Source organism: Pan troglodytes, chromosome 15, assembly GCF_028858775.2.
Source record: "Pan troglodytes isolate AG18354 chromosome 15, NHGRI_mPanTro3-v2.0_pri, whole genome shotgun sequence".
In the NCBI taxonomy this organism is placed as follows: Eukaryota; Metazoa; Chordata; class Mammalia; order Primates; family Hominidae; genus Pan; species Pan troglodytes.
This window is the reverse complement of record NC_072413.2, coordinates 52992388-53008929: the sequence shown is the minus strand read 5'-3', so window position 1 is coordinate 53008929 and position 16542 is coordinate 52992388. Positions and strand designations below refer to the sequence as shown.

The 16542-nt window shown below is 39.0% G+C and overlaps 1 protein-coding gene across 7 annotated transcripts in view; it reads left to right on the top strand.

Annotated features, from left to right (window-relative positions):
• The window catches only part of WDHD1 (WD repeat and HMG-box DNA binding protein 1), an 84963-nt gene that overhangs the window by 13017 nt on the left and 55404 nt on the right, over nt 1–16542 (top strand). For all 7 annotated transcript variants that reach the window (XR_010151121.1, XM_001161792.8, XM_063793401.1 and 4 more), the window contains 7 exons: nt 2699–2850; nt 4439–4550; nt 4792–4842; nt 5783–5878; nt 11000–11092; nt 12193–12299; nt 12541–12682. Coding sequence is in view for 6 of the 7 variants with exons in the window: in XM_509959.9 (XP_509959.5) it covers nt 2699–2850; nt 4439–4550; nt 4792–4842; nt 5783–5878; nt 11000–11092; nt 12193–12299; nt 12541–12682 (753 nt within the window). In the remaining variant the exon portion in view is untranslated. The remainder of the gene's footprint in view (nt 1–2698; nt 2851–4438; nt 4551–4791; nt 4843–5782; nt 5879–10999; nt 11093–12192; nt 12300–12540; nt 12683–16542) is intronic.

Here is a 16542-nt window from a genome sequence, read left to right as displayed (position 1 = left end):
TCTCAAACTCGGGCTCAAGCAGTCCTCCCAGTTCAGCCTCCCGGGCAGCTAGGACTGTAGGTGCATGCCACCATACCTGACCACCCCAAAATTTGTGGTTTATTAAAAGTGATTAATGGACATGAATGGTGAACCAATTAAAATAAATGCAGGAAAATAATACTTCCAAGAAAGGTTTAAATGTTCCCTTTTTTCCTTTAAGGGAAAACTCAGTGGTGTTTTTAGCTCACTGCTATGATTTGAATGTGTTCCCCTAAAAGCATGTGTTGGAAACTTAATCCCCAACATAACAGTGGTGGGAGGTGGGGTCTACTGAGAAGTAATGAGACCATGAGGGCTCTGGCCTCATGATTGGATTGATGCCACCATCTCAGGAGTGGGTTCATCATAAAAGGGTGAGTTTGATCCTCTTGCTCTCCCTCTCGCCCTCTCTTTACCTTTCCAAGATGGGATGATGCAATAAGAAGACCCTTGCCAGATGCCAACCCCTCAATCTTGTAGTGTCCAGCCTTCAGAATCATGAGACAATAAATTTCTGTTCATTGTAAATTACCCAGTCTGTGGGATTCTTATAGCAGTACAGAACAGACTAAAACACCTACTGATTCAGATAACTTAAGGAATTGTTCTAGAAAACGGGAATGTTTAATTAACTTTCCCAATATATATTCATATGTGTTTCTGATGTTTTGTGTAACGCAAATATGGGAATGAGATGTAGGTTACTTGGAGAAAGAAGACTTATTCAGAAGGACTTTGGAAATTAATTATCTATAAACCCCTAAGCTTTTTATTTGTGATGACTTTTAACTTGAGTATATTGTGTTTAGGTAGAAAAATCTTTCCACAGAATTCATATTTTTTCCAAACTCAGGAGCATTTAAGGTAGATAAGATGATGTTTAGATATTCTTTTTAAAATGATCATATATAATTGGAAAATGCGTTCCCAGAAGAAAAAATGTAAATGACCAACATACATTAAATGTAAGCTAAATCTTACTAGTAAGCAAAGAAATGCAAATTTTAAAATTGGATTTTTTTTCCCCATAAGATTGGCAAGGATGAAAAATATTGCTAATCCCAGTAATAGTGAGGGCTTTGAGAAGTAAGTATTATCATACATAGTAGCTGGATACATAAGTGAGAAACTTTTTTTTTTAGAGCAAATTGATACCGTGTATTAAAATTAGAATGTACACAGTCATTTCTGGCTATTTTCAAGTTTATGTGGAAAAGGATAGTAAAAGCACAATTCATAACAATAGCAAATGTCAGAAACATTTGAAGTGTCTTTCAATTGAGAAGTTAGTTTATAAATTTTGGTAGAGCCATATAATGGAATACTATGCAGCCATTATAAAAGTAGGGTATCTATTTTCATCAGAAAATATATTTATAATAAGTTGAAAATAAGTTTACAATAAGTAAAAAAAATGAGATTCAGAACAGTTAATATAGTGTAGTCTTATGTTTGTTAAAATAAATAAATACATATATATACACACACAAACACACACACGAATATAACAAAATTAAGAAGACTTAACCCCAAAATGTTAATGGAGATTAATTCATAAAATAAGGAACTCACCCTCTGCTCAGGATACTTTTTTTTTTTTTTTTTTTTTTTTTGAGACAGAGTTTCAGTCTTGTTGCCTAGGCTGGAGTGCAATGGCGCAGTCTCAGCTCACTGCAACCGCCGCCTCCCGGGTTCAGGTGATTCTTCTCCCTCAGCCTCCCAAACAGCTGGCTGCCCACCACCATGCCTGGCTAATTTTTTTGTAATTTTAGTAGAGATGGGGTTTCACCATGTTGGCTAGGCTGGTCTCGAACTCCTGACCTCACGTGATCCACCCGCCTTGGCCTCCCAAAGTGCTGGGATTACAGGTGTGAACCACCACACCCAGCCGCAATACTTTCATATTGTCATTTTTTTCTGTTCAGTGAGCATGTACTGCCTTTGTATATGAAGAAGACTGTAAAGGAGGAAAAAGTAAACATGGTCTTGTATTAGTTTACTAAGGCTGGTATAACAAATTGCCACAAAGTTGGTGGCTTAAAACAACAGAAAATTATCTCACAGTTCAGAAGGCAAGAAGTCTGAAATCAAGGTGTCGTCATGGTTGGCTCTTCCCAAGGCTCTGAGGGAGAATATGTTCCATTCCTGTCTTCTGGGTTCTGGTGGTGTGGCAATCCTCAACATTCCTTGCCTTGTAGGTATATCACTGCAGTCTCTGGCATGGATTCTGCATTTAGACTTTACTCTAAAAAGACATGTGATGTGTCTTTTGTTGTGGAAACATAGGGCAGTGGCCATTGTGGCCATGCCTTCTGATGCCTTCTCCTCATTTTGAGACTAGCTCTGTTTTCTCTGAAAAGCTCTCTTGAGTCTCCTTCCTTTTTATAACACTTAGGATCCATAGAAATACTATTCAAACATTTTTCTTACCAGAAGTAAAAGAAAAATTAGAGGCTAAAAGATAGGCTGCTTAAGGTAGAATTAATTTTTCTAAAGCTAGCAAATTTTTCTTGCTAATGCACATTCCAGCAAAGTTGTACATTTAGTGATAATTTTTCTCTTGATATGAACTAGATTTTTAAGGTTTTTTGTTTTTTACCGGATTTTTAACTATGGAGAGACTCCCAGTCATTTGGATTTGTTTTGCTAATGTTTCTTACCTTAATTTTTCTTTTAGAATGGAAAACTGGTCACTGCAGTTTCTAATAATACTATTCAAGTCCACACATTTCCTGAAGGAGTTCCAGATGGTATATTGACTCGCTTCACTACAAATGCAAACCATGTGGTCTTTAATGGGGATGGTACTAAAATTGCTGCTGGATCTAGGTAAGGCTCTTTGACATCAGAAAAGGAAATAATGTTAGAACAAAAGGCCTTGTTTATTTGTTTCAGGGTAATGTTTTCAGGACTGTGACTTAATTTTTTGTTGTTTGTTGTTTCTTCATATATTCTTTTATCTAGTAAAGGTTTTTGAGGACAAACTTGGGCTTCTTTTTGAATTGAAATATATTGCTTTGGCCGGGTGTGGTGGCTCACGCCTGTAATCCCAGCACTTTGGGAGGCCAAGGCGGGCAGATCACCTGAGCTCAGGAGTTTAAGACCAGCCTGGCCAACATGGCAAAACCCCGTCTCTACTAATACAAAAAATTAGCTGGGTGTGGTGGCGGGTGCCTGTAATCCCAGCTACTCGGGAAGCTGAGGCAGGAGAATCACTTGAACCCAGGAGGCAGAGGTTGCAGTGAGCCAAGATGGTGCCACTGCATTCCAGCCTAGGCGACAGAGTGAGACTCTGTCTCAAAAAAAGAAAAAAAGGAAAGAAATATACTGCTCTGCAGATGGGCAGATGGCCTATTTTATAATACTGAAAGCATAGCTTGATGGAAAATTTAAAAAAATTATTTTAGGGCTGGCGTGGTGGCTCATGCCTGTAATCCCAGCCCTTTGGGAGGCCAAGGTGGGCAGATCACCTGAGGTCAGGAGTTCAAGACCAGCCTGGCCAACACAGTGAAACCTCGTCTCTATTAAAAATACAAAAATGAGCTGGGCATAGTAGCAGGTGCCTATAATCCCGGCTACTTGGGAGGCTGAGGCAGGAGAATTGCTTGAACCCGGGAGACAGAGGTTGCAGTGAGCTGAGATCATGCCATTGCGTTCCAGCCTGGGCAACAAGAGTGAAACTCTGTCTCAAAAAAAAAAAAAAAATTATTTTACTTAGAACTTGGGCTGTACAGTCAGAATATTTTGGAGTTTCTCTTGATGCTTCTTTGTCATAGGAAAACAATATAGTTGGTTGAATTGCTGAGGTGAAGTGAAAGGTATAGTACTTTTAAAAATGGTTGTAGCTATAATTAGATTAGCAAATAATAGAAGCTTAAGATGTAACTAAAGAAGCCATTTAGGAAGTGTTTGTATTTTAGCATAATGGGAAATCTTGACTTGTGTTTTCAACATATTTATAGAGCAAAACTAAAAGGTAAGCCATTAAATTTGGGTGCCAAATTTTATAAGTTGCCATAAAGATTTTGTGATTTTAAAATACTTGGACAGGCGTAGTGGCTCATGCCTGTAATCCCAGCACTTTGGGAGGCTGAGGTGGGCGGATCACAAGGTCGGGAGTTCAAGACCAGCCTGACCAACATGGTGAAACTCCATCTCTACTAAAAATACAAAAATTAGCTGGGCATGGTGGTGCACACCTGTAATCCCAGCTACTCGGGAGGCTGAGGCAGGAGAATCGCTTGAACCTGGGAGGCGGAGGTTGCAGTTGAGATCGCACCACTGCACTCCAGCCTGGGTGACAGAGTGAGACTCCGTCTCAAAAAAAAAAAAAAGAAAAGAAATATTTGGATCATAGCTTTTAGGAGAGGCCTTTGTGTTAGCATTTATTCATTTGCGTTACTCTTTTTGTTCTTAGTGATTTTCTAGTCAAAATTGTGGATGTGATGGATAGCAGCCAACAGAAAACATTTCGAGGACATGATGCCCCTGTTTTAAGTCTTTCCTTTGATCCTAAGGACATCTTTCTGGTAATTATTTTTTCCTTCTCTTTTTGTGTTTTTCCTGAATATGTTTAAAAATATATTTCCTACTAACTCTCTAAAAAATTTTCTGCTAACTCAACTTTTCAACCTTTGTTTTATTCAGTAAGAGAGTTAGCAGGAAATTTCACCCAGTTGATAAAAGGGCTTTTTGATTTAATTAATTGAACCACTTTCCATGTAGTATTATGGCTATGACTATAGAGAAATGTATTGTTTATTCCTGCAGGCATCAGCTAGTTGTGATGGATCTGTCAGAGTGTGGCAAATTTCAGATCAGGTAAACTCAGCAATTTAAATTTAAAGTTTTTTGCCCATTTCTGTAATAAATTGTTATATGTCGTATTACTGGGCCAAATTAATAATTGCTTTTCTTTGGAATTTGTTTCTTTGGTACCATTAAATACTGTTTTTGTGATCAAAGTCCACAGTATTCTAGTGCCAAATAAATACATTGAAGACTAATTGCATTTTTACCTAATCACAAGGGGAATGATAATCTTATAGTTAACTTTTTAAGTTTTGTAAATGAAGGGAATAAATTCAGTTATTTTATATTTACAATGTAATGACCATGCGTTGGGCCTTGGGTTAGATGGTTGAGGATAAAAAATTATGGGTCACATTTGATTTGGAGAGTCACATATACAGTTTATTCAAATGCAGCCTAATAAAGGTTTTAAAGGAGGTACGAAATAAGGTGTTCTCCAGATTGACAGAGGGAACAGTTAAGTCTGCCCAAGGCAATCCAAGATGGCTTGGCATTTCTAGAGAGAATATGAATGTAATTGACTAGAGAAATATCCTCCACAAATATGCCTTAATATCCACAGTTCCTTCCCTTCATTCTTGAGCTATTTAAAAGAAGCGACTTTGACACTTTAACATTTTATAGTAGACCATTGAAGTTTTATTTTTGTAGTCATTCTAAGAATTTCACATATTGGGGTTTTGTGTATGTGCGTATGATTATTCAATGAGTATATCATTTGTTTATTCTGCACAGAAAATACTCTAGTTATTTAAGATTTGTACTCATCATACCTTTGAAGAACTTAAAGCAGTTTAGGTATATCAGGTATTATTATAATTAAGGTGCATTAAGTTGCATTTTTCTGAGATATATATTAATTTGAAGAACCTTTAAATATATTCAGTTCTGCATATATTTTGGGGGGGATTTTCATAAAGGAAAGAAATTTTCTTTTTTTACCAATTAGACATGTGCTATTAGTTGGCCACTGCTACAAAAAAGCAACGATGTGATAAATGCAAAATCAATCTGCAGACTTGCTTGGCAGCCAAAAAGTGGGAAGGTAAGTGATTCTTATTTTTCTTTTCTTTTCTTTTCTTTTTTTTTTTTATTAGAGACGGAGTCTCACTCTGTCTCCCATGCTGGAGTGCAGTGGTGCGATCTCGGCTCACTGCAACCTCTCCCTCCCAGGTTCTAGCAATTCTCCTGCCTCAGCCTCCCGAGTAGCTAGGATTACAGGTGCACACTGCCATGCCCAGCTAATTTTTTGTATTTTTAGTAGAGAGGAGGTTTCATCGTGTTGCCCAGGCTGGTCTCGAACTCCTGAGCTCAGGCAATCCACGCGCCTCAGCCTCCCAAAATGCTAGTATTACAGGCGTGAGCCACCATGCCTGGCATGATTCTTATTTTTAACCTTTGTTTTATTCAGTCCTTTTCAACTTTGAGTGTAAGAATAGTTTTTTTAATTACTTTTTTAAAATTTGGATTATAAATTTTAGAGTACCAAGCCAAATAATTAGTATTGAAATGCTTTAAGAAACATTTGAACTTTTTCAAGATTCATTTTGAAGTATAAATTTTGCATGAATGAATTAATTTTATATTTTTGTTCACATTCATGCTTAATGGAACAACTCTGGAGACAGTCTTATTATGTCCATTCTCACCGTTAGTACCTAACATTTTGGAGGTACTAACTGATACAGTTAGACAACAGAAAGATAAGAGAAATTTGAAAGGAAGAAAGAGAATGTTCATTATTTGCAAAGGAAATGTTTGTATATGAGTAAATCCCAAGAAAATCAACTGGGGAAGAAAATCATTACTACTAATAAGAAAATTTAGTAAGGTAACTGGAAGCAAAATTGTTTGTATACAGGATTGTTATACAAATACAGGATTGTTATCCTGTATACAAACAATAGCCATTTAGAAAGCATGTAGGAAAAATAATGCATTTACTTTTAAATTGAAAAAGATACAGAACAGGTTAAATGTACAAGAAATGTGAAAGATCTATATAAAGAAACTTTTAACATGCTACCAAGAGAAGTAAAAGAAGACTTGGATAAATAGAAACATATATTCTTAGAAAGGAATTATTTGATATAAATAAAGATGTCAGTTCTTCCCTAAATTAATCTATAGTTTTGATAACATTCACATATAAAACAACAGCCTATGTGTGGTGGCTCATGCCTATAATCCCAGCATTTTGGGAGGCTGAGGCAGGAGGACTGCTTGAGCTCAGGAGTTTGACACCAGCCTGGGCAACATAGCAAGACCTCGTCTCCACAAAAAAATGAAAATTAGCCAGGTGTGATGGCATATTCCTGTAGTCCCATCTACCTGGGAGGCTGAGGCAGGAGTATCACTTGAGCCCAGGAGATTAAGGCTGCAGTGGGCTATGATCTTGTCACTGTACTCCAGCCTAGGCAACAGAGCAAAACCCTGCCTTAAAAATAAAATGTCTCATCTGAAGGCTCTAAGGAAAAAAAAAAGAAAACAAAATAAAATAAAGTACCAATAAGATGTCTAGAAGGACCAAATTGAGCTGATTCTAAAGCCCATGAGGGCTTTCTGCACTACCCAGAGAAGGATCCTTATGATGTTGTTCTGGATTCCCATTGTAACTTAAAGGGAAACTTTCACAATGTCTAGAACCTCAATGTCCTGCAAATGAAGGAGGAGGATGTCCTTAAGTTCCTTGCAGGAGGAACCCACTTAGGTAGCACCAGCTTTGTCTTCCAGATGGGACAGTACATCTATAAAAGGAAAAGTGTTGGCATCTACATCATAAATCTGAAGAGGACCTGGGAGAAGCTTCTCCTGGGAGCTTGTGCCATTGTTGCTGTTGAAAACTCTTTCGATGTCAGTGTCATATCATCCAGGAATACTGGTCCGAAGGCCATGCTGAAGTTTGCTGCTGCCACTGGAGTCACTCCAATTGCTGGCTGCTTCACTCCTGGTACTTTAATTAACCAGATCCAGGCAGCCTTTTAGGAGCCACAGCTTCTTATGGTGACTAATCCCAGTGCTGATCACCAGCCTCTCACAGAGGCATCTTATGTTAACCTACCTACCATTGCTGTGTGTCACACAGATTTTCCTCTGTGCTATGTGGACACTACCATCCCATGCAACAGCGAGGGAGCTCACTCAGTGGGATTGATGTGGTGGATGCCGATCCAGGAAGTTCGCATGTGTGGCACCATTTCCTGTGGGAGGTCATGCCTGATCTCTACTTCTACAGTGTTCCTGAGGAGAATGAAAAAGAAGAGCAGCCTGCTGCTGAAAAGGCTGTGACCAAGGAGGAATTTCAGGGTGAATGGACTACTCCAGCTCCTGAGTTCGGTGCTCCTCAACCTGAGGTTGCAGACTGGTCTGATGGTGTGCAGGTGCCCTCTGTGCCTATTTAGCAGTTCCCTCCTGAAAACTGGAGTGCTCAGCCTGCCACAGAAGACTGGTCTGCGGCTCCCCACTGCTCAGACCACTGAATGCATAGGAACAACCACTGAGTGATCTTAAGCTGTTCTTGCACAGGCTCTTAAGCAACATGGAGATAAGGTTGATGAAAAATAAACATTGGGTCGGGCTCGCTGGCTCATGCCCATAATCCCAGCACTTTGGGAGGCTGAGACAGGTGGATCAGTTGAGGCCACGAGTTCAAGACCAGCCTGGGCAACATGGCGAAACCCTGTCTCTACTAAAAATATAGAAATTAGCTGGGCATGGTGGCACATGCCTGTAATCCCAGCTACTTGGGAGTCTCAGGCATAAGAATTGCTTGAACCTGGGAGGCGGAGTTTGCAGTGAGCCGAGATCGCAATACTGCACTCTAGCTCAGGTGATAGAGCGAGACTCTATCTCAAAAAAAGAAAATAAACATTGGTTTCTAAAAAAAAGGGAAAGTCCATGTGGAAAATGAAAAGTTTTGAAAAAGAAAAGTGATGCAAATAATTCAGTCAGATAATAAAACATAAAGTTATGAGAATTATAAGTTTGCTATTGAGTTATGAATAGACACATACCTGTTAAAGAGATAAATAGAACCAAATGTATATGGAAAGTTAGTGTATATAAAGGTAGAGAAAAGGAGATTTAGCAAATGTATTAGCACAAGGATATGAATACCAGGAAGTGGAGTGGGAATCTTTGAGGACCATCTTGGAAGCTTGCTTCCACATGATGAGTCTATATATAGGTATTTACTATATTATTATTTCAACTTTTCTATTCTTTTGAAATTTTTCAGGAAATAAAATTAATAAAGTAGATTGTATAAAAAGTAAATAGTTTTGCATGATACAAAATATTAGTCACAGTACAAATGACAAACTGGGGAAGAAAATTTGAAACAATAAAACAGAGCTAATTTCCATAGTGTGCAAAGTATTCTTACAAATCAATAAAAACCCATTAGAAAGATGAGCGAAGACATGAGCAGACAGTGTACATAAAAAATATACAGTTGGTAGCTGGGCACAGTGGCTCATGCCTGTAATCCCAGCACTTTGGGAGGCTGAGGCGAGCGGATCCCCTGAGGTCAGGAGTTCGAGACCAGCCTGGCCAACATGATAAGACCCCGTCTCTACTGAAAATACAAAAATTAGCCAGGCGTGGTGGTGTGCGCCTGTAGTCCCAGCTGCTTGGGAGGCTGAGGCAGGAGAATTGCTTGAACCTGAGAGGCAGAGGTTGCAGTGAGCCAAGATGGCACTACTTCTCTCCAGCCTGGGCAACTATATATATATCTATATATATATATATAGATATATATATAGTTTGTTTTTCTTTCTTTTGTATACATATATACACAATTGGCTTTTAAAACTATTTTTTCTTTCCTTTTTTTTTGAGACATGGTCTCACTCTGTTGCCCAGGCTGGAGTGCAGTGGCATGATCACGATTCACTGCAACCTCTGCCTCCTGGACTCAGTTCATCCTCCCACCTCAGCCCCCAACCCGAGTAGCTGGGTCTAGAGGCACGCGCCCACAATGGCTGGCTAATTTTTTTATTTTTTGTAGAGACAGGGTCTCATTATGTTGCTCAGGCTAGTCTCAAAACTCCTGAGCTCTAGTGATCTGCCTGTCTCAGCCTCCCAAAGTGCTGAGATTATAGGCCTGAGCTACCACACCCAGCCCATGTGAACTTTTAACAATGTACATTCTAGATTAAAGTGATAATTGAGCTCAAGGAAATGTAGTATGTATTTTTTTTCTTTGCTTACAAAAAAACCTAATTTAAAAATTATTTAAAATAAAGTTTTTATTATATGTTACTAATCCTTTTTTGGATAATCATGGAAAGAATACACAGTTTTATTTTTTCTACTAATCAGTTTCTTTAGAATAATGCATAAGAAGATACATTTCTTGTTTTTCAAGATATTTGAAGGATTCTGTCTTTATTTTCCTCAAACAAATGGGAGGAATTTTTATATCAGAAGGACCTAGATTCCTTAAGAAGTAGTATTGAAGGTCAGGCATGGTGTCTCACGCTGTAATCTCAGCACTTTGGGAGGCTGAGGCAGGAGGATCACTTGAGGCCAGAGTTCAGTATCAGCTTGAGCAACACAGTGAGACCCCATCTCTACAAAAAAACAGGAAAAAAATTAGTTGGGCTGTAGTCCTAGCTATTTGGGAGGCTGAAGCAGGAGGATCCTTTGACCCCAGGAGTTTGAGGCTCAGTAAACTATGATCACACCACTGCACTCCAGCCTGGGTGACAGAGCAAGACTGTCTCTTGGGGGAAAAAAAAGTAATCATATTAAAAGTACTAGTAATTACAAGTTCTCCATTTTTGGGGTGCAAGCAATAGAGTGATCACCTTTATTTTTTTCTCTTCCCATGACAAATTATCACCTATTTTTTGCTTATTGAAGTTTTAAGTAATGTTCTGAGTTTCATTAGTTGCCAATTAAAATACAGATTTGTGCCTGGCACAGTGGTGTATGCCTGTAGTCCCAGCTACTTAGGAGGCTGAGCCAGGAAGATCCCTTGAACCCAGGAGTTAGAGACCAACCTGGGCAACATAGTGAGACACCGTCTCTTAAAAACAGAAACAATAGAAACTATTTTGCTTTTATGTCTTGTAAATATATCTGAATGAATTTTGTGCCTTTTTCCTTCTTCAAATTCAATTTAATGTAAACTTTTGTTTACGTTGTTTATCTTTTCTAATAGTTACTGGCAATTCCTGTGGAAAAATCTGTTAAGCTATATAGAAGAGAATCTTGGAGTCATCAATTTGATCTTTCAGATAATTTCATCTCTCAGGTAGGTTTTACAAAGTGACACTTTCAGTGGGCCGTAAGGAGCAGTTAATGCATAGTTTGCCTGAATACAGTTGCAGTTAAATATTATTGGAATGGAAAACAACTCCTGGCTGTTGTATGTGGTCCATCTTCTAACAGCTCATCCTTTCTTCATTTGATCAATAACTGGATACTAAATAGATCTTTGTTATAAGAAGTCAGATTTAACCCTTACATAGTATTAGAACAAGTTGTTCTAAAATGATCAGTAGTTAGCCTTTATTGTTAAGTGAGTTTCACTGAGACTTGTGATCATGGACTCTGAAATTTTAGAGGAAGAAAGGTTGTTGGTCTGTTTTCTCTGTCTCTTACATGCGTAGATATTTACAGTTAAGGAAACATAAGCCCAGTAGGTCAGCAATGGCTTACTAAAGTTCACTTCACTTACTAGTTTTCTTCATCTTGATTGTGAATGCTAAGAGGATGTCTTGAATTGTCTCTCTTTCTAGGATAATAACATTTTTTAGGTTTTGCTTTGAAAATTGTGCCAGTGGCTGGGCACAGTGGCTCATGCCTGTAATCCCAGCACTTTGAGAGGCTGAGGCAGGAGGATTGCTTGAGGCCAGGAATCCGAAACCAACCTGGGCAACAAAAGAAGACTCCATCTCTACAAAAAATACTAAAAAATTAGCCATGTGTGGTGGTGCATGCCCGTAGCCCTAGCTACCTGGGAGGCTGAGGCAGGAGGATTGCTTGAGCTTCAGAGTTGAAAGTTGCAGTGAGTAATGATGGTGCCACTGCACTGCAGCCTAGGTGGCAGAGCAAGACCCTGACTCTAAAAATAAAATAAAATTGTGCCAGTATAATTTTTTTCATGATAAAGTAATAGCTGGTAGTGATACTTGAATGTTATTGAAAAGTGAGGTTAGAAAATAAGCAAACTTTGTCTTGTATCGAATATAATTAGAAATAATATAGAACAGGGATATAAAAATTTGAATTTGGTTGATTGCCCTCCAAATTCTTGAAAAAAAATGAAAAGAAAATTGAATTTGGTAATAAAATGAGTATTTAGTTTGAAATTTTACAAAATCATTATTTATTAACTGTTTTTCTTTACAGACCCTCAATATAGTAACCTGGTCTCCCTGTGGGCAATATTTAGCTGCAGGTAGTATTAATGGTCTAATCATAGTTTGGAATGTGGAAACCAAAGACTGCATGGAAAGGTATGATTTAGTGTATCTTTTGTCTCTTCTTTGCTCATCTCTATTAGTTTTGTATTTGTTTTATTTTGAAACATTTCAAATTTGCCATCAGATTGTCAGAATGAAAATATAATTAAATTTATATTATTTATAAATTATTGTCAAAAGTCATTTATTCTTTCCTAACTAAAATTTACCTAAAGAAATGTACAATTTATATTTTTCTTGACAGTATTTTTAGAACCTACTTTTTAATTTTTAGGGTGAAACATGAGAAAGGTTATGCAATTTGTGGTCTGGCATGGCATCCTACTTGTGGTCGAATATCGTATACTGATGCGGAAGGAAATCTAGGGCTTCTAGAGAATGTTTGTGACCCCAGTGGAAAGACATCAAGCAGTAAGGTAAAAGGGAGTATGGTACAATAGTTTCTTCAAAATGTTTCTGTGATCATATGGATTTGGAAGACACCACAAACTGCCTTACTTTCTTGGAAAATTACCTTTCATGTTACTATAGTAGATGCTGAGTAGTAATCTATAGTAAGAAAACTTCTTACTTGTTCAACCTGATGTCTCCCAAGTGTATTTTACTAAGAAACTTTTTTCTCTCCATATAATGCCTTTCCAAGGAATACCTTTCATTAAATACTATTTTGTATCAGGTCTCAGTTTGGCCTGCAAACTGTTTCTACTCTGAATTAGCCTTAACTCTTAGAACTACCTATACACCTCCTCTGCTTAGTCAAACAGCTTTACTGAGCAACTTTAAACAGGCACCTTGTTTTATACCTTCTTGCTTTTGTTCATTATTCACCCTGCCTGGCAGATGTACCTATTTATATTCAAGTCTTAGTTTAGACTTCTGGTTACAGATTGCAGACTTAATACATGCATTTATAGCTGTCCCTCCTGAAACCCCCACAAAAACTATACTAAAGGCATTTTCTTAAATGCATAATCCCATAAGGTTAAAGAAGTCAGTTGAAGGGATGATTATAAAAATAATTTTGAGCTCTGCTGCAGTGACTCACACCTGTAATCCCAACACTTTGGGAGGATTGCTTGAGCCCAGGAGTTTGAGATCAGCCTGGGCAACATGGTGGGACCCCATCTCTACAAAAAATTAAAAAATAAAAATTAGGCAAGTGTGGTGGTGTGTGCCTGTAGTTTCATGCTCCTACTCAGAAGGCTGAGGTGGGAGGATCACTAGAGCCCAGGAGGTTGAGGCTACAGCAAGCCGTGATTGTGCCACTGCACTCCAGCCTGGATGACAGTGATACCCCATCTAAAAAATAAAAATAAAAAAGTGGAGGCTAGAAAATAGAAGGATGATGAGAAACTCACTTCAGCTTCTCAAAAAGTTGAATTCTAAAACTGTAGTTTCTGGAAGTTGAGGTGCTACTCAGTTTGCCTCACTGAATCCCCAGAGATTCAGAATTTGGTAGTACTAGGTGCTTCTAGAAGTGGGGCTGAAAGCAGGAGAGGTGATTTAATAAGCACATAGAGTGTTCTAGTCTCAACATCTGTGTTCAAAGCTGGGTACCTGCCCTCCCCCATCTTCACATGCATTCTGGCAGAATGTTGGAGATTTGTTTTTTTAGAAAAGATGAAATAGACTGTCCTTGGTCTAGGGACACTGGTTACAGTTGAGTGGTCTTGGGTAAGGGGGAAATACTGTACTGAAAACAGAGGATTAAATGAAAGATTAGATACTTGAATGTTGAAATGACCATCTCACTTCTACTAGGTTCCCAGAACATTGTCAGCCATTCTTATGCGTTTCAGGCAGGAGATTGGAAAAATCATCTTTGGGGAATTTGTCTAAGAGAAAAGACGTAAAGAGAGAGTTTCTTAACTCCAGGGAAAACAAAAAGTTGTAAAAGAAAGGAACAGTGATCATAATATACTGTATGTGTAAAAAGATAGGAATAATGCCAACCACTTGGGGTTATTGGGAGGATTAAGTGAATTATGTATAGTTAGAACAGTGTCTAGCACACTTCATAAGTTTGGCATACTTTATAAGTGTTGGCTATTATTTTTATTATTCAGCCATGAATAGCATTTACATGATCTTAATAACCTAAATACTGTATATTGATTGAACCACAAGGAGGATATATCTATCTATATTGGGAGAATTGGGGTCGGAGAGTAGTGTACATGCAAGCATGGCGGTTGGGGTGGTTGTGAAAGGGTACCAGATCCTCATCTGCCATAGATGGAAGTTAATAGGATCTGTTAAACACAATGATTAAAAGTGAAAAAAAAAATTCTATTAGAATATGATTTACAGGTATGGAAGAAGTAGCAAAGAAACAACTAAAAGAGCTGGAAGGATTTATTCTGTAGAGAAGTAAGTTGGGGCTGTGGAGAGGACTGTTTTCATAGCACGCCTTGTAAAACTGCCCAACTAATATATATGCATGTGTAACATTGGTAAAAACAAAAAGTGAATTAAGAAAAAAAATTTTGGCTGGGCACGGTGGCTCACGGCTGTAATCCCAGCACTTTGGGAGGCTGAGGCCGGTGGATCACCTGAGGTCAGGAGTTCAAGACCAGCCTGGCCAACATGACGAAACCCCGTCTCTACTAAAAATACAAAAATTAGCTGGGCTAATTTCACATCTGTGAACATTTTATCGCCTTCATCATAAATATGAGGCACAGTCCTCCATTAAAAATTTTTTTTTCTTTGAGGCAAAGTCTTCTGTTGCCCAGGCTGGAGTGCAATGGTGGCTCCCTGCAACCTCCGCCTCCTGGGTTGAAGCGATTCTCCTGCCTCAGCCTCCCAAGTAGCTAGGATAACAGGCACCCACCACCACGCCCCGCTAATTTTTTGTATTTTTAGTAGAGACGGGGTTTCACCATGTTAGCCAGGCTGGTCTTGAATTCCTGACCTCAGGTGATCCACCCACCGCAGCCTCCCAAAGTGCTAGGGTTACAGACATGGGCCACCGTGCCTGGCCTCCCCCTTTTTTTTTTTTTTGAGACGGAGTTCCGCTCTTGTTGCCCAAGCTGGAGTGCAATGGCGTGATCTCGGCTCACTGCAACCTCTGCTTCCCGGGTTCAAGTGATTCTCCTGCCTCAGCCTCCTGAGTAGCTGGGATTACAGGCTTGTGCCACCACGCCTGGCTAATTTTTGCATTTTTAGTAGAGACGGGGTTTCACTATGTTAGCCAGGATGGTCTCGATCTCCTGACCTCGTGATCTGCCCACCTCGGCCTCCCAAAGTGCTGGGATTACAGGCATGAGACACCACGCCCGGCCTCCCCATTTTTTTAAATTAGAAAATCTAAAAACAATTTTTTGTCAGCTTGAGTACACAAACTTTTAGGACTATAAATGGAATGGTTGAATATCTTCTTATAGCACTTAGTTATTAATTTACTCATATCAAGTATTTTTCAATGTATGGATTTAGAAACACTTTTTCATCTCATTTTATTAAACGTCAGTTTTCAGAGCACAGTTATGTTTACTTCCATTTAAAAGGTTTATGAGGGTCTGGGTATGGTGGCTAACGCCTACAATCCCAGAACTTTTGGAGGCCGAGGTGGGTTTATCACCTGAGGTCAGGAGTTCAAGAATAGCCTGGCCAACATGGGGAAACCCCGTCTCTACTGAAAATACAAAAATTAGCCAGGTGTGGTTGTGTAGGCCTGTAAACCCAGGTACTCAGGAAGCTGAGGCAGGAAAATCACTTGAGCCTGGGAGATGGAGTTTGCAGTGAGCCAAGATCACGCCACTGCACTCCAGCCTGGGTGACAGGGTGAGACTCTGTGTCAAAAAAAAAAAAAAAAAGGCTGGGCGCTGTGGCTCATGCCTGTAATCCCAGCACTTTGGGAGTCTGAGGCGGGTGGATCACGAGGTCAAGAGATCAAGACCATCCTGGCCAACATGGTGAAACCCCATCTCTACTAAAAATACAAAAATTAGCTGGGCATGGTGGCATGCTCCTGTAGTCCCAGCTACTTGGGAGACTGAGGCAGGAGAATCGCTTGAACCCAGGAGGCGGAGGTTGCAGTGAGCCGAGATCACGCCACTGCACTCCAGCCTGGCGACAGAGCGAGACTCCACTCTGTCAAAAAATAAATAAATGAAAATAAAAAGTTTATGATATAATACTTTTTAATCTGTTAATGGTGTTCTCATTAGACTTTTATACCAAACTATAAATTTCCATTGGCTTAACATTTGTAGTTTTTATGCATCCTATAGGAGTAACTTGGGATCTTTGCAGTGTATCTGCTTACCATTTC